The sequence below is a fragment of the Xyrauchen texanus genome, chromosome 5 (genome assembly GCF_025860055.1).
Source record: "Xyrauchen texanus isolate HMW12.3.18 chromosome 5, RBS_HiC_50CHRs, whole genome shotgun sequence".
In the NCBI taxonomy this organism is placed as follows: domain Eukaryota; kingdom Metazoa; phylum Chordata; class Actinopteri; order Cypriniformes; family Catostomidae; genus Xyrauchen; species Xyrauchen texanus.
The window spans coordinates 53,426,914-53,448,263 of record NC_068280.1 but is presented as its reverse complement, the minus strand read 5'-3'; the positions used below and the strand labels follow the sequence as shown (position 1 = coordinate 53,448,263).

At 36.9% G+C, this 21,350-nt stretch overlaps 1 protein-coding gene across 2 annotated transcripts in view; it reads right to left on the bottom strand.

Moving 5' to 3' along the window:
* Positions 1-14,449, bottom strand: part of grtp1a (growth hormone regulated TBC protein 1a) — a 29,553-nt gene extending 15,104 nt beyond the window's left edge. For both annotated transcript variants that reach the window (XM_052126477.1, XM_052126476.1), the window contains exons 1-5: positions 14,107-14,449; positions 8,047-8,198; positions 4,131-4,289; positions 3,877-4,001; positions 405-501 (exon numbers count right to left, since the gene is read on the bottom strand). In XM_052126477.1, the coding sequence (XP_051982437.1) occupies positions 405-501; positions 3,877-4,001; positions 4,131-4,289; positions 8,047-8,198; positions 14,107-14,192 (619 nt within the window). In that variant the 5' untranslated portion in view covers positions 14,193-14,449. The remainder of the gene's footprint in view (positions 1-404; positions 502-3,876; positions 4,002-4,130; positions 4,290-8,046; positions 8,199-14,106) is intronic.
* Positions 14,450-21,350: the final 6,901 nt, after the last annotated feature.

The window sequence follows — 21,350 nt, the reverse complement described above, 5'->3', positions numbered from 1 at the left end:
GGCTGCGTGGGGGTCAAGTGAATCATTTATGAGAACAAGTTCATTTACATAAACCATCCGAATGAACCAACTCACTAAAATGAATCGGAGTTCCCAATGCTAAACATAAGGGTTCATTTATATGATCTGTCTGAAAGAACCGATTCACTTAAATGATTCAGTTTTCCCAGCACTACATGAGAGAGAGAGAGGACGAGAGAGAGAGAGAGAGAGAGAGAGAGAGAGAGAGAGGACGGTTTAGATGAGTGTGTGTGATTACTCTCTCGACTACATCACTGCGTTCACAATATAATGTGATTAATGAAGTGTTTTGTGACTCTACAGCGCTACTCGCTGGGAAGTGAAGCTCGTTACTGGAAAACAAACAACACTGTTAAAATAGCAAACAATAACAGTAAACACACCTGGAAGGATTCTGCCGAGAAGCGCTTCCATTAACCAGAATGATTTCTCCTCATCTTTAGTTATTATGATGAGATATCCTGCAATAAAGTTCATACCCTGAAAAATCAATGTTAAAACGGTGTCAAAGACATTATAATCAAACGCTGAATACTATGAGATAAAATGACATTACACATGACAGACTGAAGTGACAGAACAGATGAGTCATCTCTCTGAATTATTTGCATCGCAAATCAGGGAAAAGCTGCTTTAAAAACTTTGCGTTGATGAAAATAAATCATCATTTCTGTTTGTTTGAGAGAACACGAAGAGTCTGAACGTGTCCAGCACACATTCTCGCTGACCACAAAGTTAGAAGTATGATAAATAACAGTGTTGCCAGATCTGGTGCCTAATGTAATGACTTATAAGCTTCTATAATTGATCCATGTGTTACCCATATATCCACTAATGAATGTGTAAGCAATTAAATGAGCTGATATGAATAAATGCAGATTGCAGCATTAATACTTCTAGAAGACTTCAGGACGGAGCATGAGTTTCAGGAACACACTGATATTTTGTCTTATAAGCATAAGTTAGTTTATGTTTATGCTTTATATATTTAAAAATGAATTCCAAATGATTTGAGAATAAGACTTAATTAATATAAAATAAGATATACTCTATGTCTTAATATAGATTTATGTTTCTCAGGTAAACTGATCTTGTTAAACCTCGTGTGACCCCGCGCACACATGTGTGGACATTGTGTTTCATTTCATTTAAACCGACTGATCTCAGTTCAGGAGACTCTGTGCTGTCAGTAAAGGGTTAAAGTTTTGATGCACAGAGTCATGTGACCAAACATCATGGCGCTGACCACAGCAGAGTTTATCTTTGGGAGAAACGGCAACAAAACTACATCTGGAAAGAAACCTCGTTAAGTTTTTACACTGAAACCTGTTTGAGACCAAAGATTAGAGTCTCTAGTTTCATCCGATATGACATTTTAAACATTTGAGTGATTTAACAGGAAACGGCACTCTGTTAAACACAATGACCACATACGTGGACTATAGGCTCATTTTCAGTTCAAATATCCAACATTCACTGTCATTATCACATTGAGAATAAATGTGTCTTTCAGAGGCTTAATATGGAGTTATGATGAAAATAAGGAACATTTCAAACTGTTCTGAGACCAGTGCAGACAGACAGCACACTGGAGGTTAAGTCATGCACTAAATAGGGAGCAAGGGAGCATCCTATAGCTCTCCTATAACTGTTCTGAGACCAGTGCAGACAGACAGCACACTGGAGGTTAAGTCATGCACTAAATAGGGAGCAAGGGAGCATCCTATAGCTCTCCTATAACTGTTCTGAGACCAGTGCAGACAGACAGCACACTGGGGGTAAAGTCATGCACTAAATAGGGAGCAAGGGAGCATCCTATAGCTCTCCTAGAACTGTTCTGAGACCAGTGCAGACAGACGGCACACTGGGGGTAAAGTCATGCACTAAATAGGGAGCAAGGGAGCATCCTATAGCTCTCCTAGAACTGTTCTGAGACCAGTGCAGACAGACAGCACACTGGAGGTTAAGTCATTAACTAAATAGGGATGAAGGGAGCATCCTATAGCTCTCCTATAACTGTTCTGAGACCAGTGCAGACAGACAGCACACTGGAGGTTAAGTCATGCACTAAATAGGGAGCAAGGGAGCATCCTATATCTCTCCTATAACTGTTCTGAGACCAGTGCAGACAGACAGCACACTGGAGGTTAAGTCATGCACTAAATAGGGAGCAAGGGAGCATCCTATTTCTCTCCTATAACTGTTCTGAGACCAGTGCAGACAGACAGCACACTGGAGGTTAAGTCATGCACTAAATAGGGAGCAAGGGAGCATCCTATAGCTCTCCTATAACTGTTCTGAGACCAGTGCAGACAGCACACTGGAGGTTAAGTCATGCACTAAATAGGGAGCAAGGGAGCATCCTATAGTTCTCCTATAACTGTTCTGAGACCAGTGCAGACAGCCAGCACACTGGAGCTTACGTCATGCACTAAATAGGGAGCAATGGAGCATCCTATATCTCTCCTATAACTGTTCTGAGACCAGTGCAGACAGACAGCACACTGGAGGTTAAGTCATGCACTAAATAGGGAGCAAGGGAGCATCCTATATCTCTCCTATAACTGTTCTGAGACCAGTGCAGACAGACAGCACACTGGAGGTTAAGTCATGCACTAAATAGGGAGCAAGGGAGCATCCTATAGTTCTCCTAGAACTGTTCTGAGACCAGTGCAGACAGACAGCACACTGGAGGTTAAGTCGTGCACTAAATAGGGAGCAAGGGAGCATCCTATATCTCTCTATGCAGTTAAGTGCGTTCACTCCTAAAATCGGATCATAAGTTCAGTTTCAGGCTGCAGATGATGTTTGGACACTCAATGATCATCAGTTCATAGATTCAACATTTATAATGTTTTATTTGAACATGATTGACAGTGATTGGATGATGCTTTCAATCTGAATTAATTATGATAATGATGTCTGTAACATCTCATGAATAATCAACAATGCTGGACACATATTAAAAAAATTTGACTTTCTATAGCTTGATATTATTTAAAATAGAGTCCCGCTGTCCACATATGAGGACAAACATGTTTAGGAAAACTATTAGGTCTAGAAATGTTTTTGCATGTTTATTTGGTGCGACTAGTTACAAATCAAAAAGGGAAATCACACGTTATTGGGCTCTGTGAGTTAAGCACCTGCAGGCCCAAAAAAAGTGACTGTTTTTATTTATGTTGTTTAAAAACTAGCCTAAAGTCGCCTTTAATAAGCGAACACGGCAACACGGATAAATAACTACTTTTAGCAACATTTTTATGTGACAAAATATACAATAAATGGCATTAAAAAGGACAACTATAATGGCATACAGTGTGAAATATTGCTAATCCCGCTCATTATAAAGGCCCAGATATACTTCATACGAAATCAAAGAACGAACAGGTTCATTTAGAGCAAATCTGACATAAAAGATGTTTTTGCGTTCGTTTCAGTGGTTCGTAACAGCTCGTCTGGGCGAACGTTTAACCAGCTAATAAACGCCTTCTTACTGCCATTGGTCCACGTCATCGGTAGGTGTAACCTGAAGCTCCACCTACTACTTTGTTCACACTTTTCAGTCAGTGCTCAACATGAATATCAGTACGATCGTTCCCATAGAGACAGTTTCCAAGATCATGTGATTTATTTGTCTGATTAGTCTACAAAAGGAAGTACGGTCAACTGACTCCAGGCCTTTATTAATGTTGAACACAGTGTTATTATTATTAAAGCTCATATCTTTAACACTGTAAGTCATGCTGAATGAAAAGCATGTCTTGTGCGGCATGTATCTGATAACACACTCATTATTAATTCATATCATCCACATAACCTGTAAACTGCTGAAATGACTGTCGTTTGTGTTACCTGACAGTACCCCACAGCTTTATTATGGTGTCCATACGCTAGGAGAACATTATACAGGGCTTTCTGCAGACACGGATCAGCTGATTTACGGAAGTGAATGTTGTCCGGGAATGTTCTGTGTAGATCTAAAGACATAAAGCAGTTGGTTATTAAACAAACAGTAACTTGACATTTTTCATGCTGATATCAAATAGGACCGGCCATTATATAGAATACAATATGTTGAGATGGGCGTATCTGCAGGTGTATCTCACCTGTCCGGATGGTCTCCATTAGTCTGGGGTCATGTTGACCGGTCAGCAGTGATTGGTAATATCCAGGGTTTCTGTCCAGCTGCTCTTGAGCGCCGCTAGCCGCCATCCACACCAGTGAACGATGCTCGTTAGGAACGCCCTTCCGTACGTAACGCTTTACTACAGAACACATCAGTGTCAGAAATTCACAATATTTGCAGCTGGATTTGATTTTCAGAGGCATTTTTATATTTAAAACAAACGGTGTCAGATATTTAAAGGAATATTCTGGGTTCTGCACAAGTTAAGTTCAAGCGACAGCATTTGTAGCATCATGTTGATCACCACCAAAAAAATATTTTCTTTAAAAAGCAAAAATCAGGGGTATCTCAGCGAGTATTGACGCTGACTATCACCGCTGGAGTCGTGAGTTTGAATCCAGGGCATGCTGAGTGACTCCAGTCAGGTCTCCTTAGCAACCAAATTGGCCTGGTTGCTAGGGAGGGTAGAGTCACACGTGGTAACCAAATTGGCCTGGTTGCTAGGGAGGGTAGAGTCACATGGGGTAACCAAATTGGCCTGGTTGCTAGAGAGGCTAGAGTCACATGTGGTAACCAAATTGGCCCGGTTGCTAGGGAGGCTAGTGTCACATGGGGTAACCAAATTGGCCCGGTTGCTAGGGAGGCTAGTGTCACATGGGGTAACCAAATTGGCCCGGTTGCTAGGGAGGCTAGTGTCACATGGGTTAACCAAATTGGGCCGGTTGCTAAGGATGCTAGAGTCACATGGGGTAACCAAATTGGCCCGGTTGCTAGGGAGGCTAGTGTCACATGGGGTAACCAAATTAGCCCGGTTGCTAGGGAGGCTAGTGTCACATGGGGTAATCAAATTGGCCCGGTTGCTAGGGAGGCTAGTGTCACATGGGGTAACCAAATTGGGCCGGTTGCTAGGGAGGCTAGTGTCACATGGGGTAACCAAATTGGGCCGGTTGCTAGGGAGGCTAGAGTCACATGGGGTAACCAAATTGGCCCGGTTGCTAGGGAGGGTATAGTCACATGGGGTAACCAAATTGGCCCGGTTGCTAGGGAGGCTAGAGTCACATGGGGTAACCAAATTGGCCCGGTTGCTAGGGAGGGTAGAGTCACATGTGGTAACCAAATTGGCCCGGTTGCTAGGGAGGCTAGTGTCACATGGGGTAACCAAATTGGCCCGGTTGCTAGGGAGGCTAGTGTCACATGGGGTAACCAAATTGGCCCGGTTGCTAGGGAGGCTAGTGTCACATGGGGTAACCAAATTGGGCCGGTTGCTAAGGATGCTAGAGTCACATGGGGTAACCAAATTGGCCCGGTTGCTAGGGAGGCTAGTGTCACATGGGGTAACCAAATTAGCCCGGTTGCTAGGGAGGCTAGAGTCGCATGGGGTAACCAAATTGGCCCGGTTGCTAGGGAGGCTAGAGTCACATGGGGTAACCAAATTGGCCCGGTTGCTAGGGAGGGTAGAGTCACATGGGGTAACCTCCTCGTGGTCACTATAATGTGGTTCTCGCTCTCGGTGGGGCATGTGGTGAGTTGTGTGTGGATGCTGCGGAGAATAGCGTGAAGCCTCCACACGCGCTACATCTCCACGGTAACGTGGTCATCAAGTCACGTGATGAGATGCGCGGATTGACGGTCTCAGACGCAACTGAGATTCGTCCTCCACCACCCGGATTGAGGCGAGTCACTACGCCACCATGAGGACTCAGAGCGCATTGGGAACTGGGCGTGACACATTGGGAAGAAAAAAAATTATAATAAATGTGTGTTCCAGTGAGACGCTTACAATGGATGTCAATGGGGTTTCATCTGTAAACATTAAAATACAGTTTCAAAAGTATAGACACAAGACATATACTGTCCTATGTTGTTTTATGTAGCACATGGTCCTGGAGGAACGTTGTCTCGTTTCAGTGTGACTGTAATAAATTTATATGGATGAAACGACAATAAAACCACTTGACTTGAAGCCATAAACAATATGTGTGGTAACATGATTTTACTGTGATTGAAAAATTTTAACCACTTATTAACCACATCTGTCTAAAGTTACAGACAATTTTACAAATCATTGCCATGATGAAGTAAACTGACGATTTAAGCAACTTTACAGCTCAAATAATTAAAATGTAAGTGCTTTTATAAAATTATAAACTTCACATTTCTGCCTTTAAACACTCCAAAAATGTGCCCCATTGACTTCCATTGTAAGTGTCTCACTTTGTAACCTCCATTTGTGTTTTTTTATTATTATTATATTTATTAGTTGAAATGATTTTCTGTGTTAATCAACATTATGACACAAATGCTGTTGATTGAGCTTCACTTGTGTTGAACCCGGAATATTCCTTTAAATGCAAATTCATAAATGCAAATTCTCAAGACCAAGAATTTGTTTCACATACGAAGAATTCATACAAGGGCATTTTTTGCCTTTACAATTTGAATTTTGGGGGCATTTTTGCATGTCCCTATGCATTTGTGATCCTCAAACACAGGAACAAAACACTATAAAATATACCATAATATTACCATGTTTTACCCCTTTATAAAGCAGTAAACAGTGTATTTTTGGGAATGTACCATGTTATTAGTACAATGCAAATATATTGTTGAATATGAGTTGGGTAATTATTCAGAACCATAGTATTTATAAGTACCATAACATTACCATCTGACCATGGGAACACCTTTCAGTAGGTACACGCACACTGAATGATATTAGGTTAGCTAATCTAGGCAATAATTATAATATGGCATAACTACCATTAAACAGAAACATTATAACACAAATATCATTTTAATTTACTGTTTACCAGAGAGAAATATGCCAGTGTAGAATATAAGATATCAGTGTCGGGGAGTAACAGAATACATGTAACGGGATTACATATTTATTACAGTAATCAGAATACAGTTACATTCAAAAAGTATTTTGATTACTGAAGAAATTACTTTGTAGTTTAATTTAATATTTAGACTGTTCAGGTGGAAACATTTATCCATGTAAATGATGCGATCAGCGCTTGTACAGCGGTGAAACACTTATGATGCGTTACATTCATACGGGCGCTTTCACGCTGTTGCACGTGAAATACGACGTCATTCAGAAACTTTCCTTTGGGAGCTTAATAGAGGAGCGACATCGTGTTTCTACCGTTTAACAAAAAACACTAACAGATAAATCCAGTTAATACACGATTACAAGCCTCGTTAATGTTGTTTATGCGGTTAGGGTGTTTGTACTAGAGATGCTAACAAATGTAGCATTAAACATCATATAGAAAGCTACAAATAATCTATTTTCTGCCTCATTATATGAACACAATCCACATACGATCATTAAAGGATGTCGTTGTTTTCACTCTGTGGGGTTTTGAAGTTTGGAGCAGCACAAATAGTACATTTTTATGTGAACATTTAGCTTTATGCTAAGCTAAAATGCTATTTATTACCTTTACATGCATCTGTTTACGTGAAAATTCACGTTGGAGCGTAACGCTTTTCTCTAGTGAGACTTTTGATATAAGAACAAAGATGTAATGCACAAATCTTATTCTTAATGAGAACTAAATAATGTTTTCTGTACAAATTATGTAAAATCTAGTAAAACTGCATTAAATATTTAGGCTTTTTTTTAGAGAATGTGTTTTTACAGTGAAGTGTTTTGTCTTGTTTACAATCAAAACTGAAGAAGTAATCCAAAGTTTTTAGATTACGTTACTGACCTTGAGTAATCTAATGGTACACGTTGCAAATGACATTTTACAGAGTGCATTCTGTAATCTGCAGTGGAATACTTTTTAAAAGTAACCTTCCCAACACTGGCTACATGTTTGCACAAACTGAAACTGAGATAAATGTTTTGCATTCATGCAAATATAAATTTGAGTGTCACTTACTCTTCACATTTCTGTCCACACGCCGCCTCCCCTGCAGCAGTTTTGACCACTTGATAGACCTTCTAGTGAGCACTGCCAAGTACTCAGACATGAGCTCTTCATAGGATTCATAATCAAATTCATTCGAGCGCTCGAATCCATACGGATCAACACTGAGGACATACATACATCACAGTTTAACAGCTGGAATCGATTAGTTTGTGAGGTTTGAAATGGTAAAACAATAGAGATGTGTTTCTTCAACTTCGAGCCTTTTTATATGAATTTCACATTAAATCTGAATTGGAAAGTCATTTATTTATGGGACTTTTCAAATGCCAATAGGTCGATAGTTTTTCAAACTGATTTATAGAATGTCAAAAAAATGATCTTATTCTTTATGTATTATGGTGGGCAAAGGTGCAGTTTTTTGTTCAACCAAAATCCTAATAATCACTGGAACAAATTATATTTGGTACATAACATGGGACTTTTAAGTATAAACAATCCCGAAACACACTTGGGACTATTATTTTTAAATAAGGGGGGTTGCACTTGCTTGGTTTGATTATTGGGGGGAGCTCCCCCCATCCCCCCAGAATCTATGGCCCTGAATACAAGAGTTAACATTTATTGTTTTTCAAATTGTGCATTAAAGTATTTTTATTTTTGCTTGTTTGTTTTTTATCCCCTTTTCTCCCAATTTGGAATGCCCAATTCCCACTACTTAGTTGGTCCTCGTGATGGCGTGGTTACGTGCCTCAATCCGGGTGTCGGAGGACGAGTCTCAGTTGCCTCCGCATCTGAGACCGTCAATCCACGCATCTGATCACGTGACTCATTGTGCACAACACCGCGGAGACTCACAGCATGTGGAGGCTCATGCTACTCTCCACGATCCACACACAACTCACCACACGCCCCATTGAGAGAACCACTAATCACCACCACGAGGAGGTTACCCCATGTGACTCTACCCTCGCTAGCAACCGGGCCAATTTGGTTGCTAAGGAGACCTGGCTGGATTCACTCAGCACGCCCTGGATTCAAATTCACGACTGCAGGTGTGATAGTCAGCGTCAATAATTGCTGAGATACACAGACCTCAAATGTGGTCATTTTAAAAGTATTTGACCTGTAATGTTTTCCTAGAATATATGTAGAATATGTGTAGCTCAATATGTGTAGAATATGTGTAACTCAATATGTGTAGAATATGTGTAGCTCAATATGTGTAACTCAATATGTGTAGAATATGTGTAACTCAATATGTGTAGAATATGTGTAGCTCAATATGTGTAGAATATGTTTAGCTCAATATGTGTAGCTCAATATGTGTAGAATATGTGTAACTCAATATGTGTAGAATATGTGTAACTCAATATGTGTAGAATATGTGTAACTCAATATGTGTAACTCAATATGTGTAGCTCAATATGTGTAGAATATGTGTAACTCAATATGTGTAGAATATGTGTAGCTCAATATGTGTAGAATATGTGTAACTCAATATGTGTAGAATATGTGTAGCTCAATATGTGTAGAATATGTGTAGCTCAATATGTGTAGAATATGTGTAACTCAATATGTGTAGAATATGTGTAGCTCAATATGTGTAGAATATGTGTAACTCAATATGTGTAGAATATGTGTAGCTCAATATGTGTAGCTCAATATGTGTAGAATATGTGTAACTCAATATGTGTAGCTCAATATGTGTAGAATATGAGTAACTCAATATGTGTAGAATATGTGTTGATCAATATGTGTAGCTCAATATGTGTAGAATATGTGTAACTCAATATGTGTAGAATATGTGTTGATCAATATGTGTAGCTCAATATGTGTAGAATATGTGTAGCTCAATATGTGTAGAATATGTGTAACTCAATATGTGTAGAATATGTGTAGCTCAATATGTGTAGAATATGTGTAGCTCAATATGTGTAGAATATGTGTAACTCAATATGTGTAGAATATGTGTAGCTCAATATGTGTAGAATATGTTTAGCTCAATATGTGTAGCTCAATATGTGTAGAATATGAGTAACTCAATATATGTAGAATATGTGTTGATCAATATGTGTAGCTCAATATGTGTAGAATATGTGTAGCTCAATATGTGTAGAATATGTGTAGCTCAATATGTGTAGAATATGTGTAGCTCAATATGTGTAGAATATATGTAGAATATGTGTAACTCAATATGTGTAGAATATGTGTAGAATATGTGTTGATCAATATGTGTAGCTCAATATGTGTAGAATATATGTAGAATATGTGTAACTCAATATGTGTAGAATATATGTAGAATATGTGTAGCTCAGTATGTGTAGAATATGTGTAAAATATGTGTAACTCAATATGTGTAGAATATATGTAGAATATGTGTAGCTCAGTATGTGTAGAATATATGTAGAATATGTGTAACTCAATATGTGTAGAATATATGTAGAATATGTGTAGCTCAGTATGTGTAGAATATGTGTAACTCAATATGTGTAGAATATGTTTAGCTCAATATGTGTAGAATATGTTTAGCTCAATATGTGTAGAATATGTGTAACTCAATATGTGTAGAATATGTTTAGCTCAATATGTGTAGCACAATATGTGTAGAATATGTTTAGCTCAATATGTGTAGAATATATGTAGAATATGTGTTGCTCAATATGTGTAGCTCAATATGTGTAGAATATGTGTAACTCAATATGTGTAGAATATGTGTAACTCAATATGTGTAGAATATGTTTAGCTCAATATGTGTAGCTCAATATGTGTAGAATATGTGTAACTCAATATGTGTAGAATATGTGTAACTCAATATGTGTAGAATATGTTTAGCTCAATATGTGTAGAATATGTTTAGCTCAATATGTGTAGAATATGTTTAGCTCAATATGTGTAGAATATGTGTAGAATATGTGTAACTCAATATGTGTAGAATATGTGTAACTCAATATGTGTAGAATATGTTTAGCTCAATATGTGTAGCTCAATATGTGTAGAATATGTGTAACTCAATATGTTTAGAATATGTGTAGAATATGTGTAGAATATGTGTAACTCAATATGTGTAGAATATGTGTAACTCAATATGTGTAGAATATGTGTAGAATATGTGTAACTCAATATGTGTAGAATATGTGTAACTCAATATGTGTAGAATATGTTTAGCTCAATATGTGTAGAATATGTGTAACTCAATATGTGTAGAATATGTGTAACTCAATATGTGTAGAATATGTTTAGCTCAATATGTGTAGCACAATATGTGTAGAATATGTTTAGCTCAATATGTGTAGAATATATGTAGAATATGTTTTGCTCAATATGTGTAGCTCAATATGTGTAGAATATGTGTAACTCAATATGTGTAGAATATATGTAGAATATGTGTAGAATATGTGTAACTCAATATGTGTAGAATATATGTAGAATATGTGTAGAATATGTGTAACTCAATATGTGTAACTCAATATGTGTAGAATATATGTAGAATATATGTAGAATATGTGCAACTTAATATGTGTAGAAAATATGTAGAATATGTGTAGAATATGTGTAATTCAATATGTGTAGAATATATGTAGAATATGTGTAGAATATGTGTAACTCAATATGTGTAACTCAATATGTGTAGAATATATGTAGAATATGTGTAACTCAATATGTGTAGAATATATGTAGAATATGTGTAGAAAATGTGTAATTCAATATGTGTAGAATATATGTAGAATATGTGTAGAATATGTGTAACTCAATATGTGTAGAAAATATGTAGAATATGTGTAGAATATGTGTAATTCAATATGTGTAGAATATATGTAGAATATGTGTAGAATATGTGTAACTCAATATGTGTAACTCAATATGTGTAGAATATATGTAGAATATGTGTAACTCAATATGTGTAGAATATATGTAGAATATGTGTAGAAAATGTGTAATTCAATATGTGTAGAATATATGTAGAATATGTGTAGAATATGTGTAACTCAATATGTGTAGAATATATGTAGAATATGTGTAACTCAATATGTGTAGAATAAGTGCAACTCAATATGTGTAGAATATGTGTAACTCAATATGTGTAGAATATGTGTAGAATATGTGTAACTCAATATGTGTAGAATATATGTAGAATATTTGTAACTCAATATGTGTCGAATATGTGTAGAATATGTGTAACTCAATATGTGTAGAATATGTGTAGAATATGTGTAACTCAATATGTGTAGAATATATGTAGAATATGTGTAACTCAATATGTGTAGAATATGTGTAGCTCAATATGTGTAGAATATGTGTAGCTCAATATGTGTAGAATATGTGTAACTCAATATGTGTAGAATATATGTAGAATATGTGTAGCTCAATATGTGTAGCTCAATATGTGTAGAATATGTGTAACTCAATATGTGTAGAATATATGTAGAATATGTGTAGCTCAATATGTGTAGAATATGTGTAGAATATGTGTAGCTCAATATGTGTAGAATATGTGTAACTCAATATGTGTAGAATATATGTAGAATATGTGTAGCTCAATATGTGTAGAATATGTGTAACTCAATATGTGTAGAATATATGTAGAATATGTGTAGCTCAATATGTGTAGAATATGTGTAGCTCAATATGTGTAGAATATATGTAGAATATGTGTAGCTCAATATGTGTAGAATATGTGTAACTCAATATGTGTAGAATATGTGTAGCTCAATATGTGTAGAATATATGTAGAATATGTGTAGCTCAATATGTGTAGAATATGTGTAGCTCAATATGTGTAGAATATGTGTAGAATATGTGTAGCTCAATATGTGTAGAATATGTGTAGCTCAATATGTGTAGAATATATGTAGAATATGTGTAGCTCAATATGTGTAGAATATATGTAGAATATGTGTAGCTCAATATGTGTAGAATATGTGTAGCTCAATATGTGTAGAATATATGTAGAATATGTGTAGCTCAATATGTGTAGAATATATGTAGAATATGTGTAGCTCAATATGTGTAGAATATGTGTAGCTCAATATGTGTAGAATATATGTAGAATATGTGTAGCTCAATATGTGTAGAATATATGTAGAATATGTGTAGCTCAATATGTGTAGAATATGTGTAGCTCAATATGTGTAGAATATATGTAGAATATGTGTAGCTCAATATGTGTAGAATATGTGTAGCTCAATATGTGTAGAATATATGTAGAATATGTGTAGCTCAATATGTGTAGAATATGTTTAACTCAATATGTGTAGAATATATGTAGAATATGTGTAACTCAATATGTGTAGAATATGTGTAGAATATGTGTAACTCAATATGTGTAGAATATGTGTAACTCAATATGTGTATAATATATGTAGAATATGTGTAACTCAATATGTGTAGAATATATGTAGAATATGTGTAGCTCAATATGTGTAGAATATATGTAGAATATGTGTAACTCAATGTATTAAAACATCAAAATATATTCTATTCTATTATTGTCTAATTGTCTTGAAAATCTGGTCATTTTGTTTGGTACATTTATGATTGATATTCATGCCGTTCTCTACTGACATGATTATGTAATAAAGTTAATCATTGCATTTAAGGCGTTAACTATGAAAATGAATGACAAAAACACGAATTATTACACGTTTAAAACTACATCTACACAAAGAGTGAAATCAACACAAACTTTTCAATATTTATACATTTTCAAACATTACGACTGTCCACCACACCAAACAATATGTTTATTTTGCCGCCAATAAAGACAAATAAAGACATTCTCTGTGTGTTTCTGGGATTACTCAAACACAGCAGGAATCAAATGAGATGAAAGGAGTCACCTGTTCTGCACCTGCTCAGGTAACTGTGAGACAGCTCTTATATAAGGGGGTCAGGTGACATGCTGGGCTTTTCTGACACAATACAGACTTTATGAAAGAATTTCAGCCCTCAGGTAACACATACACAAAACAAACACCTGGGGAAACTCACACCTGCCGTCATAACACCTCACTCAAATAAACTTATAGACCGTATAGCTGAATATAAAGCATAATAAAGTTAGTGTTTTACCTGGGCACTCTCTCTTTCGCGGTGCTGGGCACATTAATGCGGAGCTGCGGCTGTGGAGTGGACTGACTCCCGTTCCGATCATCCATATTCACAATTCACCTCCACATCTACAGATCCGCTCCGGTTCGATCCGGTCCAGAACACCGAACTTACACACACGGAGGCCGCTGATCAACCTGTCGTGTGTTTCGCTCACAACATCCACTCTGAGGTAAAGATTTAACTCAACTTTATTCATTCACGGATTATATTCGGTGTTTTACTCGCGCATTCCCCATACCGAAGAGTTTTCCAACACTCGCGATTAATTCCACTCGGGATCTCAAGGACACACGTCAATCAAACGGAGAGGCGGAGTTCTGTGAGGACTAAGTCACGCCCCTCAGCCACACTGCCTTTTTCGTCCAATTTGCAATTTAAAAGTACTTTATTAGCATGATTGTGTTTATGTACATAACACACAAAATAAATAATGACCAAAAAAGGAAAATATAATAGTAAAGAAATAAATATATATATATATATATATATATATATATATATATATATATATATATATTTTTTTAATTTGTTTTATTTGAGTATATGGTCAAGTGCTCATGGAAAAGATGTGTCCTTAGCCGTTTTTTGAAAATGGAGATAAAGTATATTGTGTATTTATATACTGTACAATATAAGACATTGTGAACATAATGGGCATAATAAATACTGTATTATATGTACATTGTTGCCACTTGATTATGTTGATCAAGGCAGTGATTAGTTTCTGATGGTGTTTAGCTTGTGTATGTATATATATATATTCGTTTTTACACGTCAAACATACAGACAAAGCTTAGTTGTTTGATTGAAACCACGCCCTTAACCAACCCAGGAGGTAGGGTTACGGGAGCAGTAGACCACGCCCCCCGGGCACGGAATTTGTAGGTGCCATTGAACTTGTCTAAGCTCGTACCCAATAGGGAGTTTTATTTCTAATCACTTGCTAGATATAAATAGAAAAGTACTATGTATTCTCCGAAGGATGGTGTATGATGTAAATATCAATGTAATCATTCAGTATGTACTGTATATACATGGTATAAAATAAACCTCATTTTCTGGTTTAAGAAATGTTAAGCAAATACATGTTATGATGTAAAATTAAGTAGAAATATTTCATATTCTGCACTATTTCTAGGTCACTAACAAATGTGTGACATTTTGACAGGAGAACTAACTAAACTAAATAATAATATAACAAATAACTCTGTAAGCCAGACATATGAAAGATTTGTCAGAAAATTGAATTTATTTATTTTTTACATGAAACTGTTTTTAGTACCATTAGACAAACTATAAAAAGGAATCATGTTTGATGCATTAGTCTTCAAAGGTCATTATCCTCCTGATTTCTGTGCAGGACGTTTGTTACTGAAGTGTTTCTACAGGGGTACATTTGGGGTATTATCAGAGACTCTCTGGGCTTTTCAGAGATCCCGAATGTTTGAGAGTTTGACCATGACAACTTCCTGTTCCTGCTCTATAAATATGGATTAAAATGTATCACAGTATCAAATACAATATGAATAAAATATTATTTTTTCAATAAACTATTTTTATCAGATGTGTTTTATACATCAAACACTATATTTACATTTATAAAAGGGAAATTGTGGGTCTGTGTATCTCAGCGAGTATTGACGCTGACTATCACACCTGGAACCACCTGAATCCAGGGCGTGCTGAGTGACTCCAGTCAGGTCTCCTTAGCAACCAAATTGGTCCGGTTGCTAGTGAGGGTAGAGTCACATGGGGTAACTTCCTCGTGGTCACTATAATGTGGTTCTCGCTCTCGGTGGGGTGTGTGGTGAGTTGTGCGTGGATCATGGAGAATAGCGTGAAGCCTCCACACGCGCTATGGCTCCATGGTAACGCACTCAACAAATCACGTGATAAGATGCGCAGATTGACTGTCTCAGACGTGGAGGCAACTGAGATTTGTCCTCCGACACCCGGATTGAGGAAAAAAAGGGAAATCGTTTTTTGGCTGGTCTCAGGAACTTCTGGTAAGATGACATCGTCATAATAACTTATCATGTAAAATAATGAGATGGTTATAATGACAGAGAACGCTGCATTTATGAGAATCCACAGAAATATTAGTTCACACTTTAAATATATCTTATAAATGTATATGTCAGATTGTTTTGTGGTGTGCATGAATGTGATGTAATGATGACGGAGAGATATTCCTCAAAATAATGTTGTATCATATTTAATACATGGATTTCAAAGGGGCTTTTTCAATAAAATAATATACAGTATTTGAATCAAGCACAAGTCGCTTATATTCAGCAAATACTCATTTTAAAATATCAGCAACAATATAATCATTACTGTCACTTTAACTTTATTAAAATCAGCCGTCATTTATCCCAACATAACAGTCACTTTTCACACAAGTCCACCGGCATTTTAAACAGATCGATATAAACATTGAAACCACTTTTCACAAATAATCAGTAGATGGACACGTGACACGTATATATCATAGGGTGAACAGAGAGTGAAACAGGAGCCATCAAACATTCTCATTTATATATAATACACGCTGTGTTTTAGGGTTAAATTTCACCCTCTAATTGTTGTGCTGAAAATCATTTATTTTGAATGAAAGATATTTGAAGTATTTACACTTGTGGTCGCGGGACTTCTAAACTTGAGATGTGTGATCTTATATGAGTTTAGTACTAGAATATTGTCCTCAGAAAGTGAATTATCATGTGCTCACATCTGGTTTAAATATTCATTGTGGATTATGCACAGAATGTTTTTAAATCCCTGTCGCAGATATAATTGCTGTCCTGTGCTGTTTTACTGTGTCATTCATGGTAAATCCTGCTGATCCTAGATCAGTTATGGGCCGTCAGTCACTGTGGGTGGATTAACCACAAACCCGCCCATCAATACCGTCACCATGAAGACTCATTATCCCAACAACACAGACTCAATTTTACACTTTTTCCAAACCCTTTTCCATTTGTTCTAGTTTGAATTGCCTGTCTTGTCTATTTGAGAACTAATATGTTTAATGAAACCAACCATTTGCCGTGTCTGGTCTGGTCAGTAGTAGTTTGTCAATACTAACCACCTCAAACCTTTGTGTCCTGCATGAGTCATTTGTGTAGGTCCACTGAAATGAGGTCAGTCCTTTAAAAGGTATTACACTCTTTCTGTACATCCAGCATATTCACAATCACACCAACTGCCACCTTAAACTAGTCCCAAAGCTAATCCTTATCAGATTAACCGGAACACATGGTGTGCTGCTATAAAACTGTGTGAACGCATGGATAACATAGGTTACTGTACAGTAACACATTCGAGGATATGAGAAGGGCATGATCGTAAAGATCAAGCATCTAGACATTATCATGTGATACAGACAAACATACAAAAGCATTCCTGCCTTCTTTCAGTGTGTATGAATGTGTTCTGTAACGGCGCTCAGCTGCTGTAGTTGAACACACCCTAATTATCAAGGCGTATCTGTGTTTATAGAGCTCATGTTATGTTCAGTTTAACTTGTTTTACCCACATTAGTCATGATGTTTACATGCAACCCAGTTTATTGTGCTCTGTCATTACTGGAAAAATGAAGTTGTCTTAACCCTCCTAATGCGTTCAAAATCTGCAAACACCTTTTACATTTGGGGGTCAGTTTTGACCCGCTGGAGTTTTAACTGCTTATATAACATTTATAATCCAATTGTTTTCATCATAAACCATATTGTATCTCATAGTTAACTTCTCAGCTGTTCATACATGTCAAAAGATCTACATTTATGACATGTTAACTGACAAATATCAATGTTAGTATGTCAGTTTTCTTTATTATTATTTTTATTTATTATTTAACATTTCAAAATATCCATTAACTACAGCCAAACCAGTGTGATGCATGTGGAGATATATTTTTTTATCAAGGTTTAGATGGAATTATATTTTAATATAACATTGCATTAAATTTATAGAAATATTTAAAGTGAGAATTTCTAGTCATTCTCACGTTAACTTCCATATTAATTAATTAATAACTCATTACTGCTGAAAAACAAATCAGTAGTCAAAATCTTTTCTTAATTAAACACGTTTTGGAGATGCCATTACTCAATTCAACTGAGTGAACAAGTTTACTTAATTTAAATCAATTGAAGTTATTCAGGTTTAAAGATCATACATGAGAACAATGTTTGCATTTTCAGGAGACCATCAGAATGAATTTGTCCTTTGATGCTGTAACAGCTTCCATGTTTGTGGTTGATCTCATTCAGACACAAGAGCATCAGTGAGGTCATGCATGATGTTGGGTGATGATGATTCATCTCATAGCTGTTCAATGGGGTTGAGGTCTGGACTTTGAGCAGGACAGTCAAGTTCTTCTACACTAGACTCACTAAATCATTTCTATATGGATATACACTGGCAAGAAATAGTATGTGAACCATTTGGAATTACCTGCATTTATGATTACATTTGTCTTTAAATCTGGATACAACAATGAACAAACACAATCTGTTTTAACTAATAACACACTAATTATTGTATTATTGTTGTACATATTTAATACATCATTCAAAGCCCTAGGCTAATGACATCAACACAAGCTAATTAGAGTCAGGAGTTGGCAAACCTGGCATCCAATTAATGATATGAGATACTCTCACTAGAAGTGGCCGTTAGATATTCATCTGTTCACAGTGAGACAAACTGTCTATAAATGGAGATGATTTAGTACTATAGGTACTCTCACTAGAAGTGACCGTTAGATATTCATCTGTCCACAGTGAGACAAACTGTCTATAAATGGAGATGATTTAGTACTATAGGTACTCTCACTAGAAGTGGCCGTTAGATATTCATCTGTCCACAGTTAGACAAACTGTCTATAAATGGAGATGATTTAGTACTATAGGTACTCTCACTAGAAGTGGCCGTTAGATATTCATCTGTTCACAGTTAGACAAACTGTCTATAAATGGAGATGATTTAGTACTATAGGTACTCTCACTAGAAGTGACCGTTAGATATTCATCTGTTCACAGTTAGACAAACTGTCTATAAATGGAGATGATTTAGTACTATAGATACTCTCACTAGAAGTGGCCGTTAGATATTCATCTGTCCACAGTTAGACAAACTGTCTATAAATGGAGATGATTTAGTACTATATGTACTCTCACTAGAAGTGACCGTTAGATATTCATCTGTCCACAGTGAGACAAACTGTCTATAAATGGAGATGATTTAGTACTATAGGTACTCTCACTAGAAGTGGCCGTTAGATATTCATCTGTCCACAGTTAGACAAACTGTCTATAAATGGAGATGATTTAGTACTATAGGTACTCTCACTAGAAGTGGCCATTAGATAATCATCTCCATTTATAGACAGTTTGTCTAACTGTGGACAGATGAATTAGTACTATAGGTACTCTCACTAGAAGTGACCGTTAGATATTCATCTGTCCGCAGTTAGACCAACTGTCTATAAATTTGTGTTGTTTGATTGACAGGTGGCTAATGATTGAGCGCTAATTCTGTGAGAAAACCACTCACTACTTTTAGCTGAATAACTTGTAGCTTTAAAAGTATTAATGTAATAGAACATAAAACGGTGTCATTTTTAATAATAATATTTTTCGTCCATACTTGTGACTTTAATGAAGATGAGATCACATTTAATGATCAATTAATGCAGAAAAACAGCTAATTCCATGCCGGAAAAGGAAAGGGCCTCCACAAAACGTTGACACATTATGAAGCGCACACTGGAATTCAGGCCAAAGTATACTTCTCACTAACAGTGTGTGTAATGCCAATTTTGTCATCAGCACAGTATGCGTGTGCCATCTGCATGCAGCCCAGTTTCTGTAGACGTGGAGATGTAGCGCGTGTGGAGGCTTCACGCTATTCTCCACGGCATCCACGCACAACTTGCCACACGCCCCACCGAGAGCGAGAACCACATTATAGTGACCACGAGGAGGTTACCCCATGTGACTCTACCCTCCCTAGCAACCGGGCCAATTTGGTTGCTTAGGAGACCTGACTGGAGTCACTCCGCACACCCTGGGATTCGTAATAGCAAACAAGGAAACTCCTGGGGTGGTTGCTAGCATCTTTACCACTGAGCTACCCAGGCAAGTATGACATAAGCTGGAATATTTCCCAGCACAACACCACAGATTATTCCACTGCGTTTGTAGTCGTTATAAAAGAGAAATGAAAGGAACAGCTTTATTACAAAATCAAGCCATTATCATGATATGCATGTAACTAAATATTTGCACAAGGTGATGGACTGATTTACCCACTGGCTCATCTTACCCCACTCTACTATACTGCCCTAAAAGTGACCAGTGATTTTGAGCAATAGAACTTCGACAATAGTTTTCAGAAGTTGAAAGTGTCCGTGAATCTGAGAGTTTTGGGTTTGTAGGTTCTTTTTACGGTAGGATCACCGTAATTGATCGTCCTGTACTTTGTCCGTTCGTTTGTGGAAACGGGACAATCCTTCCCTTCCTGTGTTGATGGAGATGTTTGATGGTCCAGCGTTCTCTCATCACATGAACGATCATCTCGAAGCTTCAGCTCAGGTGCACCAAAACGTTCAGCGAGGTCGCTCTTGCTCTCTGTGGAGAATTGACTGTCCTGAATCTCTTCTTTAAAATAATCAGCGCTGTCCGTTGCACATGATGGTTCCTTTAGCAACGATTCTTCATCTCGTGCACCATCACATCTCTGTGAGAATGAAGTGAAGGTTTCTGAGCATAGAAATGGGCTGTCATCATTCGTACCATTTGGTCTGGTAACAGCAGGTAGGACATAATTGAGATTTTGCTCATCTGAGCTCGATGTCAACAAACGTGGTATGAGATATCGTGGGCTTTGTTTGTAGTCAAATGGTAGTTTGCAGGAGGCATCCACAGTCACATCCTGAACATCCAGAGTTATTGCGACATCTTGAATGTTGATGTCTTCCTGAAGATCAACCGAAACCTCTTTAGGTAAGAAACGGTTATTTGAAGTTATTCGATCTTGCTGTTCTGAACGTGATTTGTGTTCTTGTGGTTTGAGATATGCTGTTGTTTCTTTGGTTAAAGGCAAATATGGGTGACTGTCCAATGGTAGTTTGGAGGTTTCATCAAGATCTGAGCATTGAACATCCTTAAAATCAGTCGCATCTTGAACTCTGTCAC